The sequence below is a fragment of the Mytilus edulis genome, chromosome 10, assembly GCF_963676685.1.
Source record: "Mytilus edulis chromosome 10, xbMytEdul2.2, whole genome shotgun sequence".
Classification (NCBI taxonomy): domain Eukaryota; kingdom Metazoa; phylum Mollusca; class Bivalvia; order Mytilida; family Mytilidae; genus Mytilus; species Mytilus edulis.
Window position 1 is genome coordinate 38,693,091 of NC_092353.1, and position 16,521 is coordinate 38,709,611.

Here is a 16,521-nt window from a genome sequence, read left to right on the forward strand (position 1 = left end):
TATTGAAACTTGTTTTGTGGAAAATGGGGGGGGGGGGGTGGGGGGGTTCAAAAAAATTTTCAATGTTGTTATTGTTGACAATTTCACTGACGATGTTTTTGTTCCACCGTTTTTAGTTGATTTAGACGATATATTCACTTTTATATGCATCAAGCTGAGTCCAAATAACGAAGACGCAAGGAACTAAAGGTGACCGTTCAGCCTTCGATAATGATCAAACTACATAATACATGTATATAGTCAGCTATAACATCTATACATTGCCCAGAAATTGCAAAATGTAAAACAATTATTTTTGTAAGTAGGTTTTCTATTTTATAAAGGGTAAAATGACAAATAAAATGAAAAGCAATTTCAAACCGACATTTTGTAGAGTCAAGTTGCTTTTTCGTCGGAATTTTACGGTTATGATATACAGAACTCTGAACTTTGAACTGAATTATCACAATTTCACATAGTCCTGTGTTTATTGCATATATTTGCAAACACTCTCAAAATTTTAGTTACTTTTGATATCGATACTTATTATATTCAGATGTACCTCGGTGTGTGATTTATATGCGAGCATGCTCACAAAATGACTCATGTCACTGTCTCTTCAGTATTTACAGAGCGGGATTTAGAATAGCAATGTATCCCAAAATATATCCCCAGCCTTAAAACATTAACCTTAAATGCCGACCAGCATAAAGAGGATAGGTGAGATGAGGTGAAAACAAGGATATGTCAACATCACGTCTCTTCGAAATGTGTTTCAAAAGGATCGAAATACATTGAGTCTAAAACGAGGATTATGCGAAGCAATTGCTTAAACGTAAATGAGATGCGGTGGATAATTTTTCTAATGGAATGAGGTATGATGTCATTGATACTAATAAGACTTAGAAATCTCTTTCCAAACTATTAATACTATTTAATTAGCAATCAAAGCCACAATCTCAATCAAATATTACTTTTTCTTACTTATTTTGAGTAATGATATTACTAACAAATTTTCTTACTATTACTTAGTATTACTTACAATACTTATGGGATTACTTAAAATTCATTGATAATCTTTTACTTGTTTTAAGTAATAACTTATAACTTTAGGTAAAAGTTAATAACTTGCATTTAGTAAACTTTAAAAAGAAATTACGCAGTAGTTCAATTTTACTATAAAAAAAAACTGATATTGATTCTACCTACTTTCCAAAATATTTCTTACTGCAAGGTATTGTTATAGAATATAATCGCCCGAACATAAAGTTTTTTAATCGAGTAGGATAAGGTAAATCGCTGATAATGCTTACTATTAAATATTACTCCATGAGTTTACAACCTTTAAAACCAATATTGCATCTACCGTGTTTATTTCATTTCCCTGCGGATTGATATAACGGAATTAAATTAATTCTTTGAATGTAGCGTACCTAAAAAGACTTATCACCGGGTTTGTACTTGCAGCAGCAACATGAAATGTGCCATAAGTGAGTCGGGATCTGATTACATTTTCCGAGTACCTGATATCACCCCCAGTTTTGGTGGGGTTCGTGTTGTTCAGTTTAAAGTTTTTATGTTGTGTTTTGTAAACGGATGTTTTGTCTCTTTTGTCGTTTTTCGTTTTATGTCTTGACATTTACGGTTCTTTTACCACTGATGATTTTGCAATTAAATTTTATTTCTCCCGTCTCTCTTTAACACTGTTAACGTTTATGCGACCTTTCGCCTTTTAATTGTTTATTATCTTGATTTTTATCTCCTTAACAAATTATGATACTTCAACAAAGTTAATTTACTGCGGTCTCAAATTGATAGATAGTAAATGGAATATGCCGTTTAATTGACATTGCTTGACGTTTACTTGTAGCTTTTTTCGACGTTAAAGCCAATAGTAATAAGAGGCTTGTTTTGAATGTAGATTTAAATGAAATTTGGTTCGATTCCAAGTTCTTTAAAAATGAAAATCACACTAGTTTTCTTTTCAAACTATTTTATTAGAACATGAAAAAAAAAAACTGAGGAAGGAAAGATAAAACAGCTGCAGGAAGACCTCTAGTTTTTAATACTTGAGGGAAAACACGTATTTCTTGTTAACAGTTACTTCTTCTGTCAGAGATATATCTGAACACACGTTAACGGTAACTTGATTCATCCTTTTTTAATGATATTACTTATGGACTGGTGAGTTGAACGTGTGCGACACATCTTTTGTTAGTTTTCAAGTTGATGATGAATTTTCTGTTGACGGATTCCGTACAAAGTGTGAAGAAAGGAGTAAAGCGGATACAGGAATAGCAAAAGTATACAGTTGTGATCTTCATGTCATAAGTTTGCTTATAACATATCCATTCCGTTGTCCAAATTTTCCATCGACTTCATTCTGAAAAGTAAAGGATTTTTTAAAGATATAAAAAAGAAGACATAGAGTTTACATAAAAATATATTCACAATTTTAAATAAATATGTTCTTTAACTATTTTCTTATAATATTTTTTTTTTTGAAATATGCTCGAACAAGTAATGAATCACTGTTTGTTAGATGATTTTGTTTTGTTTACGATAAATGAGGACGGATATGGGTGGACACGGGGGGGTGTCGTTGGCAAGATTAAAGACAACATATCCTCATTCTAAGATATTGTAGCAAACTAAACAGATCTGTCTAGTCTTTTAGGGTTTTTTGTTTGATGAATGGTTTTGTTAACGATAAATGATAACGACCGGGAAGGGGGTGGGATGAAAAGACAATGTATCCTCATTCTTAATTATTGTAGCGAACTATACAGATCTTCCAAGCCTTTAAGAGTTTTTCAAACGATCGTTTTGTTTCTGCCATTACGTAAATGTATACTGTGTTAAATCAATCGTAAAATAAATATAGACATTAATGTTTTTACATGAAATGTTGGAAAAATATATATTATAAGTGACATAATTTTGTTTAATAATGAATTTGATTTTGTAAATTTATAAAAGGTAATACAATGCAAAAAAACATCGGGATGACAATACTTACATTGGAGTGTATTCCAGTTCGTTCATACTTTTAGCATCTTGAGTTGCTCCAAACGGGAACTTCACCCTGCTGCAATGAACACAGAAGCAAAGTTTCCCGCGATGGAGATTTCGGCATCCATAATGTGTGCAACCAGCAGTCCCACAAAACTTGCTACAGTAGTACGATGTGCAAACATGCGGATGAGCTTCTGTACCTTCAAAATTGATAATATCGGATTTTTACGAACTTTCCCACATAGAAAAAAAAACTTTTCCATCACAAATGGAAGACAGTTTAATTGCTTGTCGAAAAAATATGTGAATTGTCAATGTATACAGTGATTTTTATCACAAATTCACTGAATTCGATAAGGGAATCTGTAACATATCTTGATTATTTCAGTGATTTTGTACATTCCCTTGTCAAAATCAGGGATTTTATGAAATGACTTATCAGTTCCTTGATTATAAAAAAAATCATGAACTTTCACATTATAGCTCTTCATCTTTTATATAAGCTCTGGATTTCAAATATTTTGGTCACGAGCATCACTGAAGAGACATGTATTGTCGAAATGCGCATCTGGTGCAAGAAAATTGGTACCGTTAATTTTATTCACAAATTCACTGTAACATATACAACAAATAAAGGAGTTTCAGAAGACTAAATTGAGGCTCCGTGTTGAAGACCGTACTTTGACCTTTAGTCGTTTTTGTTTTACAAATTGTAAATTGGATCGAGAGTTGTCTCATTTGCACTCATCCGCATCTTCTTATATCTATAAATTGAATAAAAGTAACAGGTAAAATTAAAATTGTTCAATTTACCTGTCACAAACGAAAGACAGTTTAATTGCTTGTCGAAAAAATATGAATTATCAATGGATACAGCTGATGGATAAAAACCCGGGAATCAGTGATTTTTATCACAAATGCCCTGAATTCAATAAGGGAATCTGTAACATATCTTGGTTATTTCAGTGATTCTGTACATTCCCTGAAATAACTTGGATGGAGAGTTGTCTCATTTGCACTCATCCCACATCTTCTTATATCTATCAATTGAATAAAAGTAACAGGTAAAATTGAAATCGTTCAATTTAAAATAAGTTTGTTTCACTGCATCTAGTGTGGTAGAACAGTTTCTGACCAAGACACATTTTTAATATCTGGATTAAAACTGCAAACGTGATCGTAATGCCGCAAAAGCAAAATTTGAGGAAAGTAAGAAATGTTACTTCATGAACAAAAATTGAACAATGATGAACTGAGAACAAGAAAACACATATTGATTTACAAATCTAGTTTCAAATAAGCATAAAGAAGAATTAGAGAGAATGTTTATAAACATAAAACTTTATCTTAAAACACTTTAAGGGAAAAGATAAATGGTTACTGACAGTGCCTCATGAATTTAACCACACACACAAGCAACATAAAGAGAAACATATTTACCTGCGACAAAGACTGCCACTACAACTGCTAACAATATTGTTGCCTTCATGTTGAATGCTTTGGTTTTCGAAGTTTAAAACATTACCTAAATTGGATACCAAATATATAAAAACATAATGATAATAAAAGAAATTGTGGGGTGAAAGCTATAAAGGGTAACATATTTGCAAATATTAACGATGTATTTGAATAATAAAAAAATAATAGATATAAATATTGTTTTCTAAACTGAGTTAACGAATGAATGTATTTAACTAAATTAAAAAGTAAAATCACAAAAATACTGAACTCCGAGGAAAGTTCAAACCGAAAAGTCCCTCATCAAATAGTTTAATCAAAAGCCCAAACACATCAAACGAATGAATAACAACTGTCTGACTTCCTGGCTTGGTACAGGAATGTTCTTATGTAGAAAATGGTGAATTGAACCTGGTTTTATAGCTAGCTAATCGTCTCACTTGTATGACAGTCGCATCAAATTTCATAATATTGACAACGATGCGTGAACAAAACAAACAGACATAATAGGTAAAAATGTCAAAACATTGTGTTTCAATCTCAATCACTAGAAAAACAAACAAAGTAAACGAATTTCACTGTATGTTTATTTTTAATATATTGATATCCCTTTCAATATGGTGACGTGTGACTTATTCGGAATAATTATTGGTAGCTACGAAAAGCTAACGGTGCCTGATATAGATATTTTCGATTTACTTCAGTACTAGTATAATATTGACAAAAAGACATATTTTAAATAAAAAGCTAAAAATTTCAAAGAAATCAATGAACAAGACAAATTCAATAGTATACTTAAAAATATATATATATATATACAACGATTTTCATCATTTAGACACAAATTCAATCCCGCCTCCCAACACTTTCTTGAATGAATAAGAACATTCACTGTTTTTTGTCAGAAAATCCCCTTTTTTCAGTAAGATCCCCTTTATGATAATTCTATCACTATTGAAATCTGGTTTAAGAATGTTATAATTAGTAGTTTAACTTACCTTTCTTGCATTCGTGAAAGTGCAAAAATGTAAAGTCGAATAGTATATATATATGTTCTATACAGGAAAGACAGACAGTGTGGTTAAACCAAGCATCCATTGTGAATTGCGTAGCTTTTTCATTTCTAGATGCACATTTTTTTTTATCAAGGAGACATGCAAAGTCATTAGTCGAGGAATACATGACACCGCCAAGGCAAAACGACGAAATGACAAACAATTGCATGTACGTATCTGATGTTTGGTCGGCGGTTTTACATTCAAATTATTTGAAATCAAATCCTTTTGCGTAATTTAATTTTGGTGACAGAAGGAAAAAATCAACCGATTTGTTTTCCCATTAGTTTGTGCGGAAGCACAATGCTAATCATCGGCATAACAATACTTCGTAATCGTCCGTGTTAGAGTTTTTCCTTAAATGAAATTTAAAAAACGTTATCTAGTTTGCAAATGAAAGTTAACATCTTTTAAAAGTATTTGCGCCTGGAATGCTTTTCTGGATCTACGTAACAAAGTAACACATTTCTTCAAATTCGACATTGCAATCGACCAATTAACAAATGCGATATTTGCACATCTTGGTATTCAAAGAGGTTTTTTTTTTAAACGAAAAAGAATTAGGTTAAAGATGGTCCAGAAGAAATTTGTTGCTATTTTAAAAAATCTAAATCAGATTTCGATGCAGCTTTCTAGGTATCTAAAAATTAATATCATAGTGTTACATTTACATATAACTAGAAGAGCATTTGACGTGGAATTAAAGAGATGAAATTGCCCAAATGCATATTGAATTCGGAAACTTTTAACGAATTAACGAGGTCATTAATCTTAAGAAACCAAAACATGTAGTCTCATCTGTAAAACTACCACAATTTCATACTTTCGCGAAAATGTATTGCATATATTATAGAAATTTGTAAGATAAAGCATACATTGTTTTGCACACTTTGTTTTTATTAATTGGGAACATTTTGATTTCAAATAATTTGAATGTAAAACCGCCGACCAAACATCAGATACGTACATGCAATTGTTTGTCATTTCGTCGTTTTGCCTTGGCGGTGTCATGTATTCCTCGACTAATGACTTTGCATGTCTCCTTGGCATCTATCTTTTTTATAACACATATATTCATAAAGCATTGTAAAAAAAAGCACCCCGTAAGAGCATTTTATAGTTCTATATACATATTAACAAATTTGTATGTATTTTTCTGTACTGCAATATTCTGATTTCATATTGCTACAATTTTACACTTAAATACGATTTACAATGATTGTATTCATGAAAATTGACTTGTTGATTGTTTTATGATGTTTAACAGACCACTTTTAGCAGGAAACATATGTTGATATTTGTCACCTAGCAGGTTATCGAACTTAAAAGGGAAGATTCTAAGTTTTAAGAATAAACAGGAGAGTCTTTCCTTAATTCTTGTATGTTGGCGGTTTTCAACGTTAGAGTTTAATTATTATGATACTTTATTTCACTAGACTTTTAAAATTACAATTTTAAATTGTATTACATGTATAACATGTTACGGATGCAAAACAGATGATGATTTCCCTGGCAATGCATCAGAAAGTACAAGGTTGTGTCGACATTTGTTATTGAATCAGCATTTAAAACTTTTTTCCGTTTTATCGAGACCTTGTACTTGTATTTTTACACATCCGAAGTTGTTGAGTTGTTTTAAAAGGAAAACGATGCAGATCACGTATTCAGAGTAAAACATCTTTGGTCGGACATCTCTATTCATTCTGTAGGAAATGCTTATTGTTGTTTTTTCCTGTTAAAGTCGGTCTTTTACAGCTTTAATCTGCAAAACATAATTAGAAAAGACAATAAACTTACAAGGGAAAATTGTTTACAAATTCTTTAGTTGTTTATTACTTTTTTTATCTAAGAAACTATGCATTTCAAATCCTATCAATTTCGCTGTAGAACAAATTCAAAAATATATACATTTGAAAAGTACATTAATTTAACCAAAAAAATCTACACTTGCTTTTTTCCTAAACTGACCCTTACTGTTCCCCGTGCGTTGTTTACCCCTTCTTTTCAAAGTTTTTTGTACCCTGCAAAGCTGAATTCACGGAGAACATACTGCAAGACAAACATAAAAACCTCGTTTAAAATTTTTTAAATTTCAGATATATTGATGATTTCTTATCCCTTAATTCCCAAATTTAAGCGCGTGCATCAACTAGAGATAAATGAAATTCCAGAAAATAGAATGTCTGCTTCATATCGTTATCTTCTATATTCATACAGACTATCGGAGTAACAACTTCAATTTAAAATTATGAAGCACTTGATACGTTTAATTCTCTGTAACGTCCCAATTTTTTTTTTATAAAAGTACCTATCCGAAGCTAATAAATACATTACGCGATTCTCGCGTGAATGTTCACACTATATTGACTTTTTTCCGCAGGGGTGTGCACACTTCACAAAAAACTACAATCAGTAAACCTAAACGAAACATTTATTTCCGAACTTCCTAGCAATATGTTTTTCACGGTATAAGATTCTTCTGATCTGTTATTTTACCGATTATGTCCTTTTTCCGATTCATGCAATTCTCTAAGTTTTAGTTTTTATTTGAATCGTTTTAATAAATTTATGTAATTGGTTAACTATTATTATCTTAATTTAGTTTTTATATGTGTGCCTTCTGTTGGTATTGTTAATAAATGTAAATAAATGTGATTTATATAGCAATGACGGAAATTCGTATTTTTTTATTCCCTGCTTTTAGATTTAGTAAAATTTATCACTGTTGAGGAGTTTCACGAATGGATGTTGTATATGTACGAGATTAAGAGACCTTGACCATACAGCTATAGCGTGTTACCTTATCACAAGATATGAGTCTTTAAAATGTTGAAACAGGAGTATCATGAAATATGTCACTACTGGGGCAGGTAAATGGCTGGTTCGCTACAAACAAAAATGGTTTTAAATGGTTGAAAGCCAGAAAAAAAATGTCTAAATTTTGATAAGGTGTCGTAAAGTTCAAATTAAAGAAAATTTTAATTTGATGTTTCGACAAAAGTAAGCCATAAATCGAATACCACAATAATTTAATTAGATGATGTAAATGATCTTTATTAGTCGACTATTACGCAAAAAAAACATTTTGGCAATGACATTGACAGTTTGGCATTGATCAAATACTACGCTTTTAAATCTAATGCGGAGAGCAACCACAATTTCCGTGTTTCCTGTTAAGATTATATATATACATTATATTAATATACATGTCTTTAACTTCTACAAGATTGTAAAAAAGGTAGGTCAGTATTTTGATAACTTCACTCTTCAAATTCTTCATTTGTTTTGGCATTGGCGAAACTGTTTTTAACTCTTTAAATCGTTTCTTTCTAATATTGTTTCAATAAATTGACGAGAACTGAGAAAATATAATTATTCAAAACCCAGAAAAAGATAAAATCATTACGACAACATAAAGAAAGTATGATACTATTAAACGTTTTATTTCAATACAATTTGCTTCAATTTTGCTACCTAAAATTATTTCATTCTATTTAGAAATACTCATGTTGTGTTTTGATATCGAAAACTTTTACAATCTTTAACCTACGACGTTTGACGTTAAGTCTACATTTTATGTTTCTTTTTTTTAAGGTTTCTAATTAAATATTCCTCAAAACTCAAAACATTCAACATGAAGGCAACGATCTTGTTAGCTGTTGTAGTGGCAGTCATTGTTGGAGGTAAATATCTTTATTGAAATATATCTGTGTGTACGTATTTTAGAAGTATAGATCCAGCATTTTTAGGATAAATATACGGCAGACCGACTTTTCTGAAAATTTTACTACTTTATTGTAATAATTTTTCATTGATAATAACTGTTTTAAGTAAGAAAGTTGTTAATGTTTACAACTGAAATATGTTTTGTTATTAAAATTAGATCATTCAAATATTCAAACAAATATTTTTTCTTTATACGTGTTGTTCAGTTCGTAGTTTTCTATACTATGCTTTGTATACTGTTGTTTTTCTTTTTTTTCTCCTTTTTTTGCCATGGCGTTGTCAGTTTACTTTCAACTTAAGATAATAAATGTTCCTGTGGTATATTTAGCCTCTTTCTAAGACAGGCATCGATTTGTGTCGAAACTTAAGCAATTTTATTCATTCTATTTTTCTACTTATTCAGTTCAGGAAGCCCAATCAGTAGCTTGTACATCATACTACTGTAGTAAGTTCTGTGGGTCTGCTGGTTGCTCATTATATGGATGTTACCTACTTCATCCTGGAAAAATTTGCTACTGCCTTCATTGTAGCAGAGCTGAGTCTCCATTGGCACTTTCTGGAAGCGCTAGGAATGTGAACGACAAGAACAACGAGATGGACAACTCTCCAGTGTAAGTACTCAATACTAGATTTCGTTACACAATATAAAATTTGAAAAAAAAGTTTTCTACATGCCAACATATATTTTAATTAAGGTGTTTACCAATTTTTGAAACAGATAATTTGATTTTTTTTTAACTAAAATATTTCATCTTAATTCCATATGTCGTTATTGTCTGAATCGTATTATGCAGTCATTGAAAAAAAAATACCTGAACTACTCCTGCAAAAGAAAGAAGGGATGTTTTTTTCTAAGATCGGTTAATGTGGTGGGAGTCAGATAAGATATCTTCTAGTGTGTCTCACAATTATTTATATTCAAAAACATTTTTTTACATAAATCGATCACTGGTCAATTGCACGAGAGTAGTCAGAAAAAAAAACCACTGCAATATAAAACGTTTTAATTGAATTTGTGAAAATAACACCACATATAAGAGAATATCTACTTTGTTTCAGGATGAATGAGATGGAAAATTTGGACCAAGAAATGGAAATGTTCTAGACAGATATTTGATCAAGAGCTAACTTAGAAAATCAGCTATACTTCTTTCCTTGATTGTGAACTCTTTGTGCAAAGTCTGTTATAAATTTGAAAACTTATTAAATCTTCTGTCATACGCTTTCGACGTTTTCAGCTTGAAGTAAAATTAAACATTTAATAATACTTTGTAGTGCGTTATAATTTATATTCGTCAGTAGAAGTTTGGTTTACAGTACACAATATTTGTTTTCCCCTCACATGTTCTGCAAAAACATGTTGTTGTGCAATTCTGAATATTTTGTTTCTGATGTTCAAATAAAATAGCTTGAGAATAACCAATATTCAGCAGTAGTTTTACCGGTATTTTCAACCCAGTAAAAACTACCAAAATAATCAAGACCAATCAATTTAGAATTTATTTAGATATTCACTATTAATTTAAGGTGCCACATGTGGAGCAGGATCTGCTCACCCTTCCGGAGTACTTGAGATCACCCCTAGTTTTTGATTGAGTTCGTGTTGTTTGTTCTTTAGTTTTTTTTTTATGTTGTATCATGTGTACTATTGATTGTTTGTTTGTCTGTTTGTCTTTTTCATTTTTTAGCCATGGCGTTGTCAGTTTATTTTCGATTTATGTGTTTGACTGTCCTTCTGGTATCTTTCGTCCCTCTTTTAAAACCATTAATTGGGGCTTGCTTTCCAAACATGACATGTTTAGCCCTTCAAACGTGTGCTCACATAATCTGTTAGCCCTGGGTTCCGCTGTATCTAGTTTAAATTTATTCTCGTCTTGACCATGCATGCAATATTTGCCACTGAACATAAAATAAACATCAATTAATCAATCAAGGATGTATGAAACATTTGGCACTACACTTGAAGCAAACAACGACCATCATGATTTATAAAACACAACAAAATAACAGACCATTCAACTTAAAAGAATAGTTATGATTTTCTTTTCATTCTAAAAAAAATAATTTTGAACCATGCTTATTTTTTTAAAAGAACATAAGGCAAATACTTTTAAATAGAATTTCTTTTCCTTCTCGCTAATTAAAATATTTTTTTCTTAAATAATGACTCAGAATACGTCATAGCTAAGGTATAATGTGGATTCGTTTTTTTTCGTGGGTACCAATTTCCGTGGAATAAGGAAAAATTGCCTTTTTATGGATATATGATTTCGTGGTTTGTCATAGTATGCTTACAACCTAATAGAAATTTGTTATTAGTTGAACATTTAAATTTTTGACTCAACTGTACACACGAAAACCAGAAAAATTGAGATCAAACAAATAGTAATAAATCCATAGTAAAAAGTTACTTTTATATGCATGTTCACAAAGTACTATTATTAACATAAAAAGATGTGGTATATCTACCAATTACATTGAGACAACTATCTAGTCATAATGACTTAGATGAATGGAACTAAAAGTGACCAGACAGTCTTCAACATTGAACAAAATCCATACTGTAATTTAATTTGCCAAAGTGTCCCATTGGAATTTAGGTTCATAAGGACCCTTTGGCTAAAATGGCTGTATTTTCAGCGCAAAATTTACTCTGAGTACAGACAAACCTGTGTATCTGGGAAAAGTATTAAGGCATAGCATGTCCTTGATAGATAGAATTCAAATGCATTTTATGATTTAGAACATTAAAAACTTTAATGTAATTTTGCAGTGAACTTTTTTTTGTCCCTGCTGAAGATGATAAAATTAACAAACAGTTGAGTTTCACTTGATATGGTCCACCCAGCTACACAGCTTAAATCATCAATTATTGTCAGGTATCTATTTGCCATATATTGTACATGTCAATTATTACAGTTCACTTCAAATATTACATGTGGGGAAGTTCTCAAACCTCTTTCCCAACTTTATTTTGGCACCTTCTTGAGGAATGAAAAAGGTGCAACGCAAAATTCTGTTCAGTTTTTATTTTTCTAAAACATAAAACATATTTGAAATTTATTTATCTACGGCATTCTATGTCTTTAATTTTTCCAAAATGCATAGGTTTATCTGTACTAAAAAATATGGTATCAAAAATTCATTTATAAAGACAAAAATGCAACCACAATCTCCAAGGTTGAAAAAGCGTCCCACTAAAACCGGGGGTTACATCAGGTTTTCAAAAAGGGTAGTCAGATCTTTCTCCACATGTGGCACTCATCGTGTCGCTAATGGCAATTGACTATCCAATAAAACGTCTGCAGCGATATCAAACTCGAAAAAAATAGGACTTATTAGTAGCTAGGGATATTTTGCTTCAGGAGATTAAGGGAATTTACAAAAGAGTTACGTCCAATTTCATTAAATACTTAATTTACCTATGGATAACATTAGGAAAATTAACCGTATTTCTATGCCTGTAACAAGCAGGAATATGACCGTGGTTATCAACTAGTTTGATGTGTTTGGGCATTTGATTTTGGCCATTTGATTAGGGACTTTCCGTTTTAACTTTCATCGGAGTTCAGTAAAGGAGTCAGTCCAGTAAGGACCGATTTTGGCCTCAAATTTCAGGTTCATCTGACGAAAAATTTTGACCACTTTTTAAACACTTAAGTGTCTATTTAATTTGATTCAATTAGTTTATGTGAAAGATTTTAACTGATTTTGTCATTAAAAACGATCCGATTCAAGCTCAAATATGAAAAAGCTACCAAATATGCCAAAAAATGCCATTTTTCAGATGGTTTTTGTCAAAAATGAAAGTGGCCGCATCCGTGTTCATCCTCAACCTTTATATATGTTATGTACTATCATAAAATACAACTTGCATTTTAATATTAAGGATGAACACGAATGCGGCCACTTTCGTTTTACACGAAAACCGTCTAAAGTTTAACTAAAATGCTAGAATTGTGAAGATTTCAGTGATTTAGCATGACTTAATGGTGCTTGTACCCGATATATGTGCATTGTATTGTCAAAAACAGCCCATATTTATGTAACAGAAGCATTCTACTGTTCAATTAATAAATAAAAGTTTACATTTTAACAATTTTGTAAAACTGCTATATTTTGGGGCCAAAAAGGGGTCTTACCGGACCTACTCCTTTGTGATTTTTCTACATAATGTTAAGATCTTTTTTATTGTCTCAAAATATTATTTTCGATTTCGATTTATATTAACTATAACTCTTATCAAATTAATACTATTTTATATGATTTCTGGATATCTCTACATATAAGACTATGGCAGTCATATTTGGTCATCTTGGTATTTTAATAATTTTGTAGTTGAAAAATTAAATATACTTATTTGTTAACACAACTATAGGCTCTTAAGAGCCGGTGTCGCTCACCTCGGTCTATAATGTGCATATTAAACAAGGGACACAGATGGATTCATGAAAAAATTGTGTTTTAGTTATGATGATGTGTTTGTAGATCTTACTTTACTGAACATTCCTGCTACTTACAAGTTTTTCTATCTATGATAAACTTGGCCCTTAAGTTACAGAGGAAAATATTTTGTAAAAATTTACAAAAATTTACCAAATTAATGAAAATTGTTAAAAATTGACTATAATGGGGAATTACTTCTTAAGGGGTTAAATGACCATTTTGGTCATGTTGACTTATTTGTAGGTCTTACTTTGCTGAACATTATTGCTGTTAACAGTTTATTACTATCTATAATAGTATTCAAGATAATAACCAAAAATGGCAAAATTTCTTTAGAAATTACCAATTGGGGGCAGCAACCCAACAACCAGTCGTCAAATTCATCTGAAAATGTCAGGGCAGATAGATATTGACTTGATAAACATATTATCCCCTTGACAAATTTGCTCTAAATGCTTCGGTTTCAGAGTTATAAGGCAAAATCTACATTTTCCCCCTATGTTCTATTTTTAGCCATGGCGGCCATCTTGGTTGATTGGCTGGGTCACCGCACACATTTTTAAAACTATATAACCTAATAATGATTATGGCTAAGTTTGGTTAAATTTGGCCAAGTAGTGTCAGAGGAGAATATTTTTGTAAAAGATTACAAAAATTTACGAAAAATTGGTAAACAATGACTATAAAGGGCAATTACTCCTAAAAGGGTCAACTGACCATTTTAACCATGGTAACATTTGTAGATCTTTCTTTGCTGAACATTATTGCTGTTTACAGTTTATCTTTATCTATAATAATATTCAAGATAATAAACAAAAACGGCAAAATTTCCTTAAAATTACCAATTCAGGGTCAGCAACCCAACAATCAGTTGTCCGATTCATCTGAAAATTTCAGGGCAGATAGATCTTGACTTAATTAACAATTTTACTCCGTTAGATTTTATCTAAATGTTTTGCTGTCAGAGTTATAAGGCAAAATCTACATTTTCCCACTATGTTCTATTTTCAATCATGCCGGCCATCTTGGTTGATTGGCTGGGTCACCGGACACATTTTTAAACTAGATACCCCAATAATGATTGTGGCCTAGTTTGGTTAAATTTGGCCCAGTACTTTCAGAGGAGAAGATTTTTGTAAAAATTAACGACGACGGACGACGGCGCCGGACGCCGGACGCCAAGTGATGAGAAAAGCTCACTTGGCCCTTTGGGCCAGGCGAGCTAAAAACTGACAAAATTAACAATTACAGTATATCACACAATAGAAGATCACCGTACGTCCTGTAACAACCAGAAAAACTCAAATCAGCTATGAAATACCCCGACATGAAACGGCAAAAAAAGAGGCCTACTCTAAGAATACAAGTTACGAAAATAAATATTACTGACATAAACCAACGTTTGTTCTTGTTTTTGTGATACGAAATAAAAAATAAAAACATTGTCGTTTGTTATATCATAATATTGTCTTGTTCAATTTTCGTTCTTCAATACGTATTTCAATCTCGATATGAAAGCTGAAGATTGTGGATTTAATGTACCTTCCTCGTGTTAGGTACTTCGTCAATTTGTTTATTTTCTTTTTAACTTTTAAATATCAGTAAACTACTGACGCCTTAAGAAGATTATCTTTACCAATTTAACTTCACTAGATGTACATTTCCACAACAAATATCTCTTCAGTGCTGCTCCAAACCAAAATATTTGAAAAAATAAAACTTGTCTAAACGTTGAAGAGCTGATCAAACTAAAATAGACATAATGTATGGCTTAAGCCGGAAAATTGATAAAAAGTTTGCAGGATGGAATATTTTTTACACTGTCACTTAAGTTGGAATCTCCACAGGTAGAGCTGTTCTGAGAGAATTTTACTGTTCCTGTCTAACCTCTTACAGTTTTGAGGCTTTTTAATGTTTATGTCTTTTTTTAATAAAAATAAGGAGATGTGGTATGAATTCCAATACCGAACTGTATTCAACAATTTGGAAACAAACACATGCCTTATATTTGGGTATAAAATGCCTCGACAAAAAATATGTGAAACATTTTATTTCGAAAACTCAACGGACTATTTTTTTATAAAATAAATCCAAAAAAAATCCACAAATATAACAGACAGGAACCAACATCAACCGCTGAACTATGGACTCCCGACTTGCGATGCGACAGGCATATTTGATTTTGCTTCATCATTATATCATGTGATGGTTATTCTGTGCACATGCATTGTGAGCTCTGATTATTGGTATCATATGCTGCATTCAAATTTGGTTTTTTGTTCTTTCTTTTTTTATTCTTGATTGTTGATTCATTGATGTTTGACACATATGTGTTTTCAATTTCTGTTATAACGGAATGCATATTATATGATTTGTTTTCCTACATCTGAAAGAATAGACATAAATATAGTTTTGGAGTGGGGATCTTCATGAATAAGAAATTGCCTGTACCAAGTCAGGAATATGACAGTTATAATCCATTCGTTTGATGTGTTTGAGCTTTTGATTTTACCATTTGATAAGATGGATTTTAAGCTTGAAAGGCGTAAAGTTTGTGAAAGAACACGAGTTTCATTTAAATGTTTACACAGTAACTATAATTTTGTAATGGCAACAGTTGGCTTAGACAATGTCCTTTCCTTGGTCAAACTTTTCCATTTGCTTCATTCTGAAAAAAAAGTCAATGTTTTTCTTATATATGACCTCATTTTCACAAATAAAATTAAATCTTTTATGCTTTTAGTTTTATGTAAAAAAAAATTGTTATTGGTCATACAGGCATTATTATTATCGTCAAACATTATCAACGCAATAATAAAGAAGCATAATAGGAGATAGAATA

At 31.3% G+C, this 16,521-nt stretch overlaps 2 protein-coding genes across 3 annotated transcripts; one reads left to right on the forward strand and one right to left on the reverse strand.

Annotated features, from left to right (window-relative positions):
• Positions 1-1,955: 1,955 nt before the first annotated feature.
• On the reverse strand, positions 1,956-5,498 carry LOC139491141 (myticin-B). The gene is made up of 4 exons (XM_071278557.1): positions 5,451-5,498; positions 4,435-4,519; positions 2,999-3,194; positions 1,956-2,362 (listed from the first exon to the last, which is right to left on the reverse strand). The coding sequence occupies exons 2-4, from the start codon at positions 4,481-4,483 to the stop codon at positions 2,317-2,319; spliced, it is 291 nt and encodes a 96-aa protein (XP_071134658.1). The 5' UTR covers positions 4,484-4,519; positions 5,451-5,498; the 3' UTR covers positions 1,956-2,316.
• Positions 5,499-8,696: 3,198 nt separating this feature from the next.
• Positions 8,697-10,499, forward strand: LOC139491139 (myticin-B-like). Of its 2 annotated transcripts, none has more exons than XM_071278553.1 (4): positions 8,697-8,745; positions 9,102-9,190; positions 9,637-9,844; positions 10,293-10,499. In XM_071278553.1, exons 2-4 carry the CDS (start codon positions 9,142-9,144, stop codon positions 10,336-10,338), a joined length of 303 nt encoding a protein of 100 aa, XP_071134654.1. In that variant the 5' UTR covers positions 8,697-8,745; positions 9,102-9,141; the 3' UTR covers positions 10,339-10,499. The 2 variants fall into 2 exon arrangements, with proteins under 2 accessions (XP_071134654.1, XP_071134656.1); XM_071278555.1 differs by having other exon boundaries at positions 8,720-8,749.
• The last annotated feature ends 6,022 nt before the right edge of the window (positions 10,500-16,521 follow it).

Bases quoted from the DNA above. Each gene is read 5' to 3' on its own strand.
- LOC139491141 (XM_071278557.1), bottom strand. From the start codon at position 4,483: ATGAAGGCAACAATATTGTTAGCAGTTGTAGTGGCAGTCTTTGTCGCA. The intron at 3,195-4,434 runs GTAAATATGTTT...TCAATTTTGAAG, and splicing joins AGTGGCAGTCTTTGTCGCAG to GTACAGAAGCTCATCCGCAT. The intron at 2,363-2,998 runs GTAAGTATTGTC...TTTACTTTTCAG, and splicing joins GAACTGGAATACACTCCAAT to AATGAAGTCGATGGAAAATT.
- LOC139491139 (XM_071278553.1), top strand. From the start codon at position 9,142: ATGAAGGCAACGATCTTGTTAGCTGTTGTAGTGGCAGTCATTGTTGGA. The intron at 9,191-9,636 runs GTAAATATCTTT...CTACTTATTCAG, and splicing joins AGTGGCAGTCATTGTTGGAG to TTCAGGAAGCCCAATCAGTA. The intron at 9,845-10,292 runs GTAAGTACTCAA...ACTTTGTTTCAG, and splicing joins GAGATGGACAACTCTCCAGT to GATGAATGAGATGGAAAATT.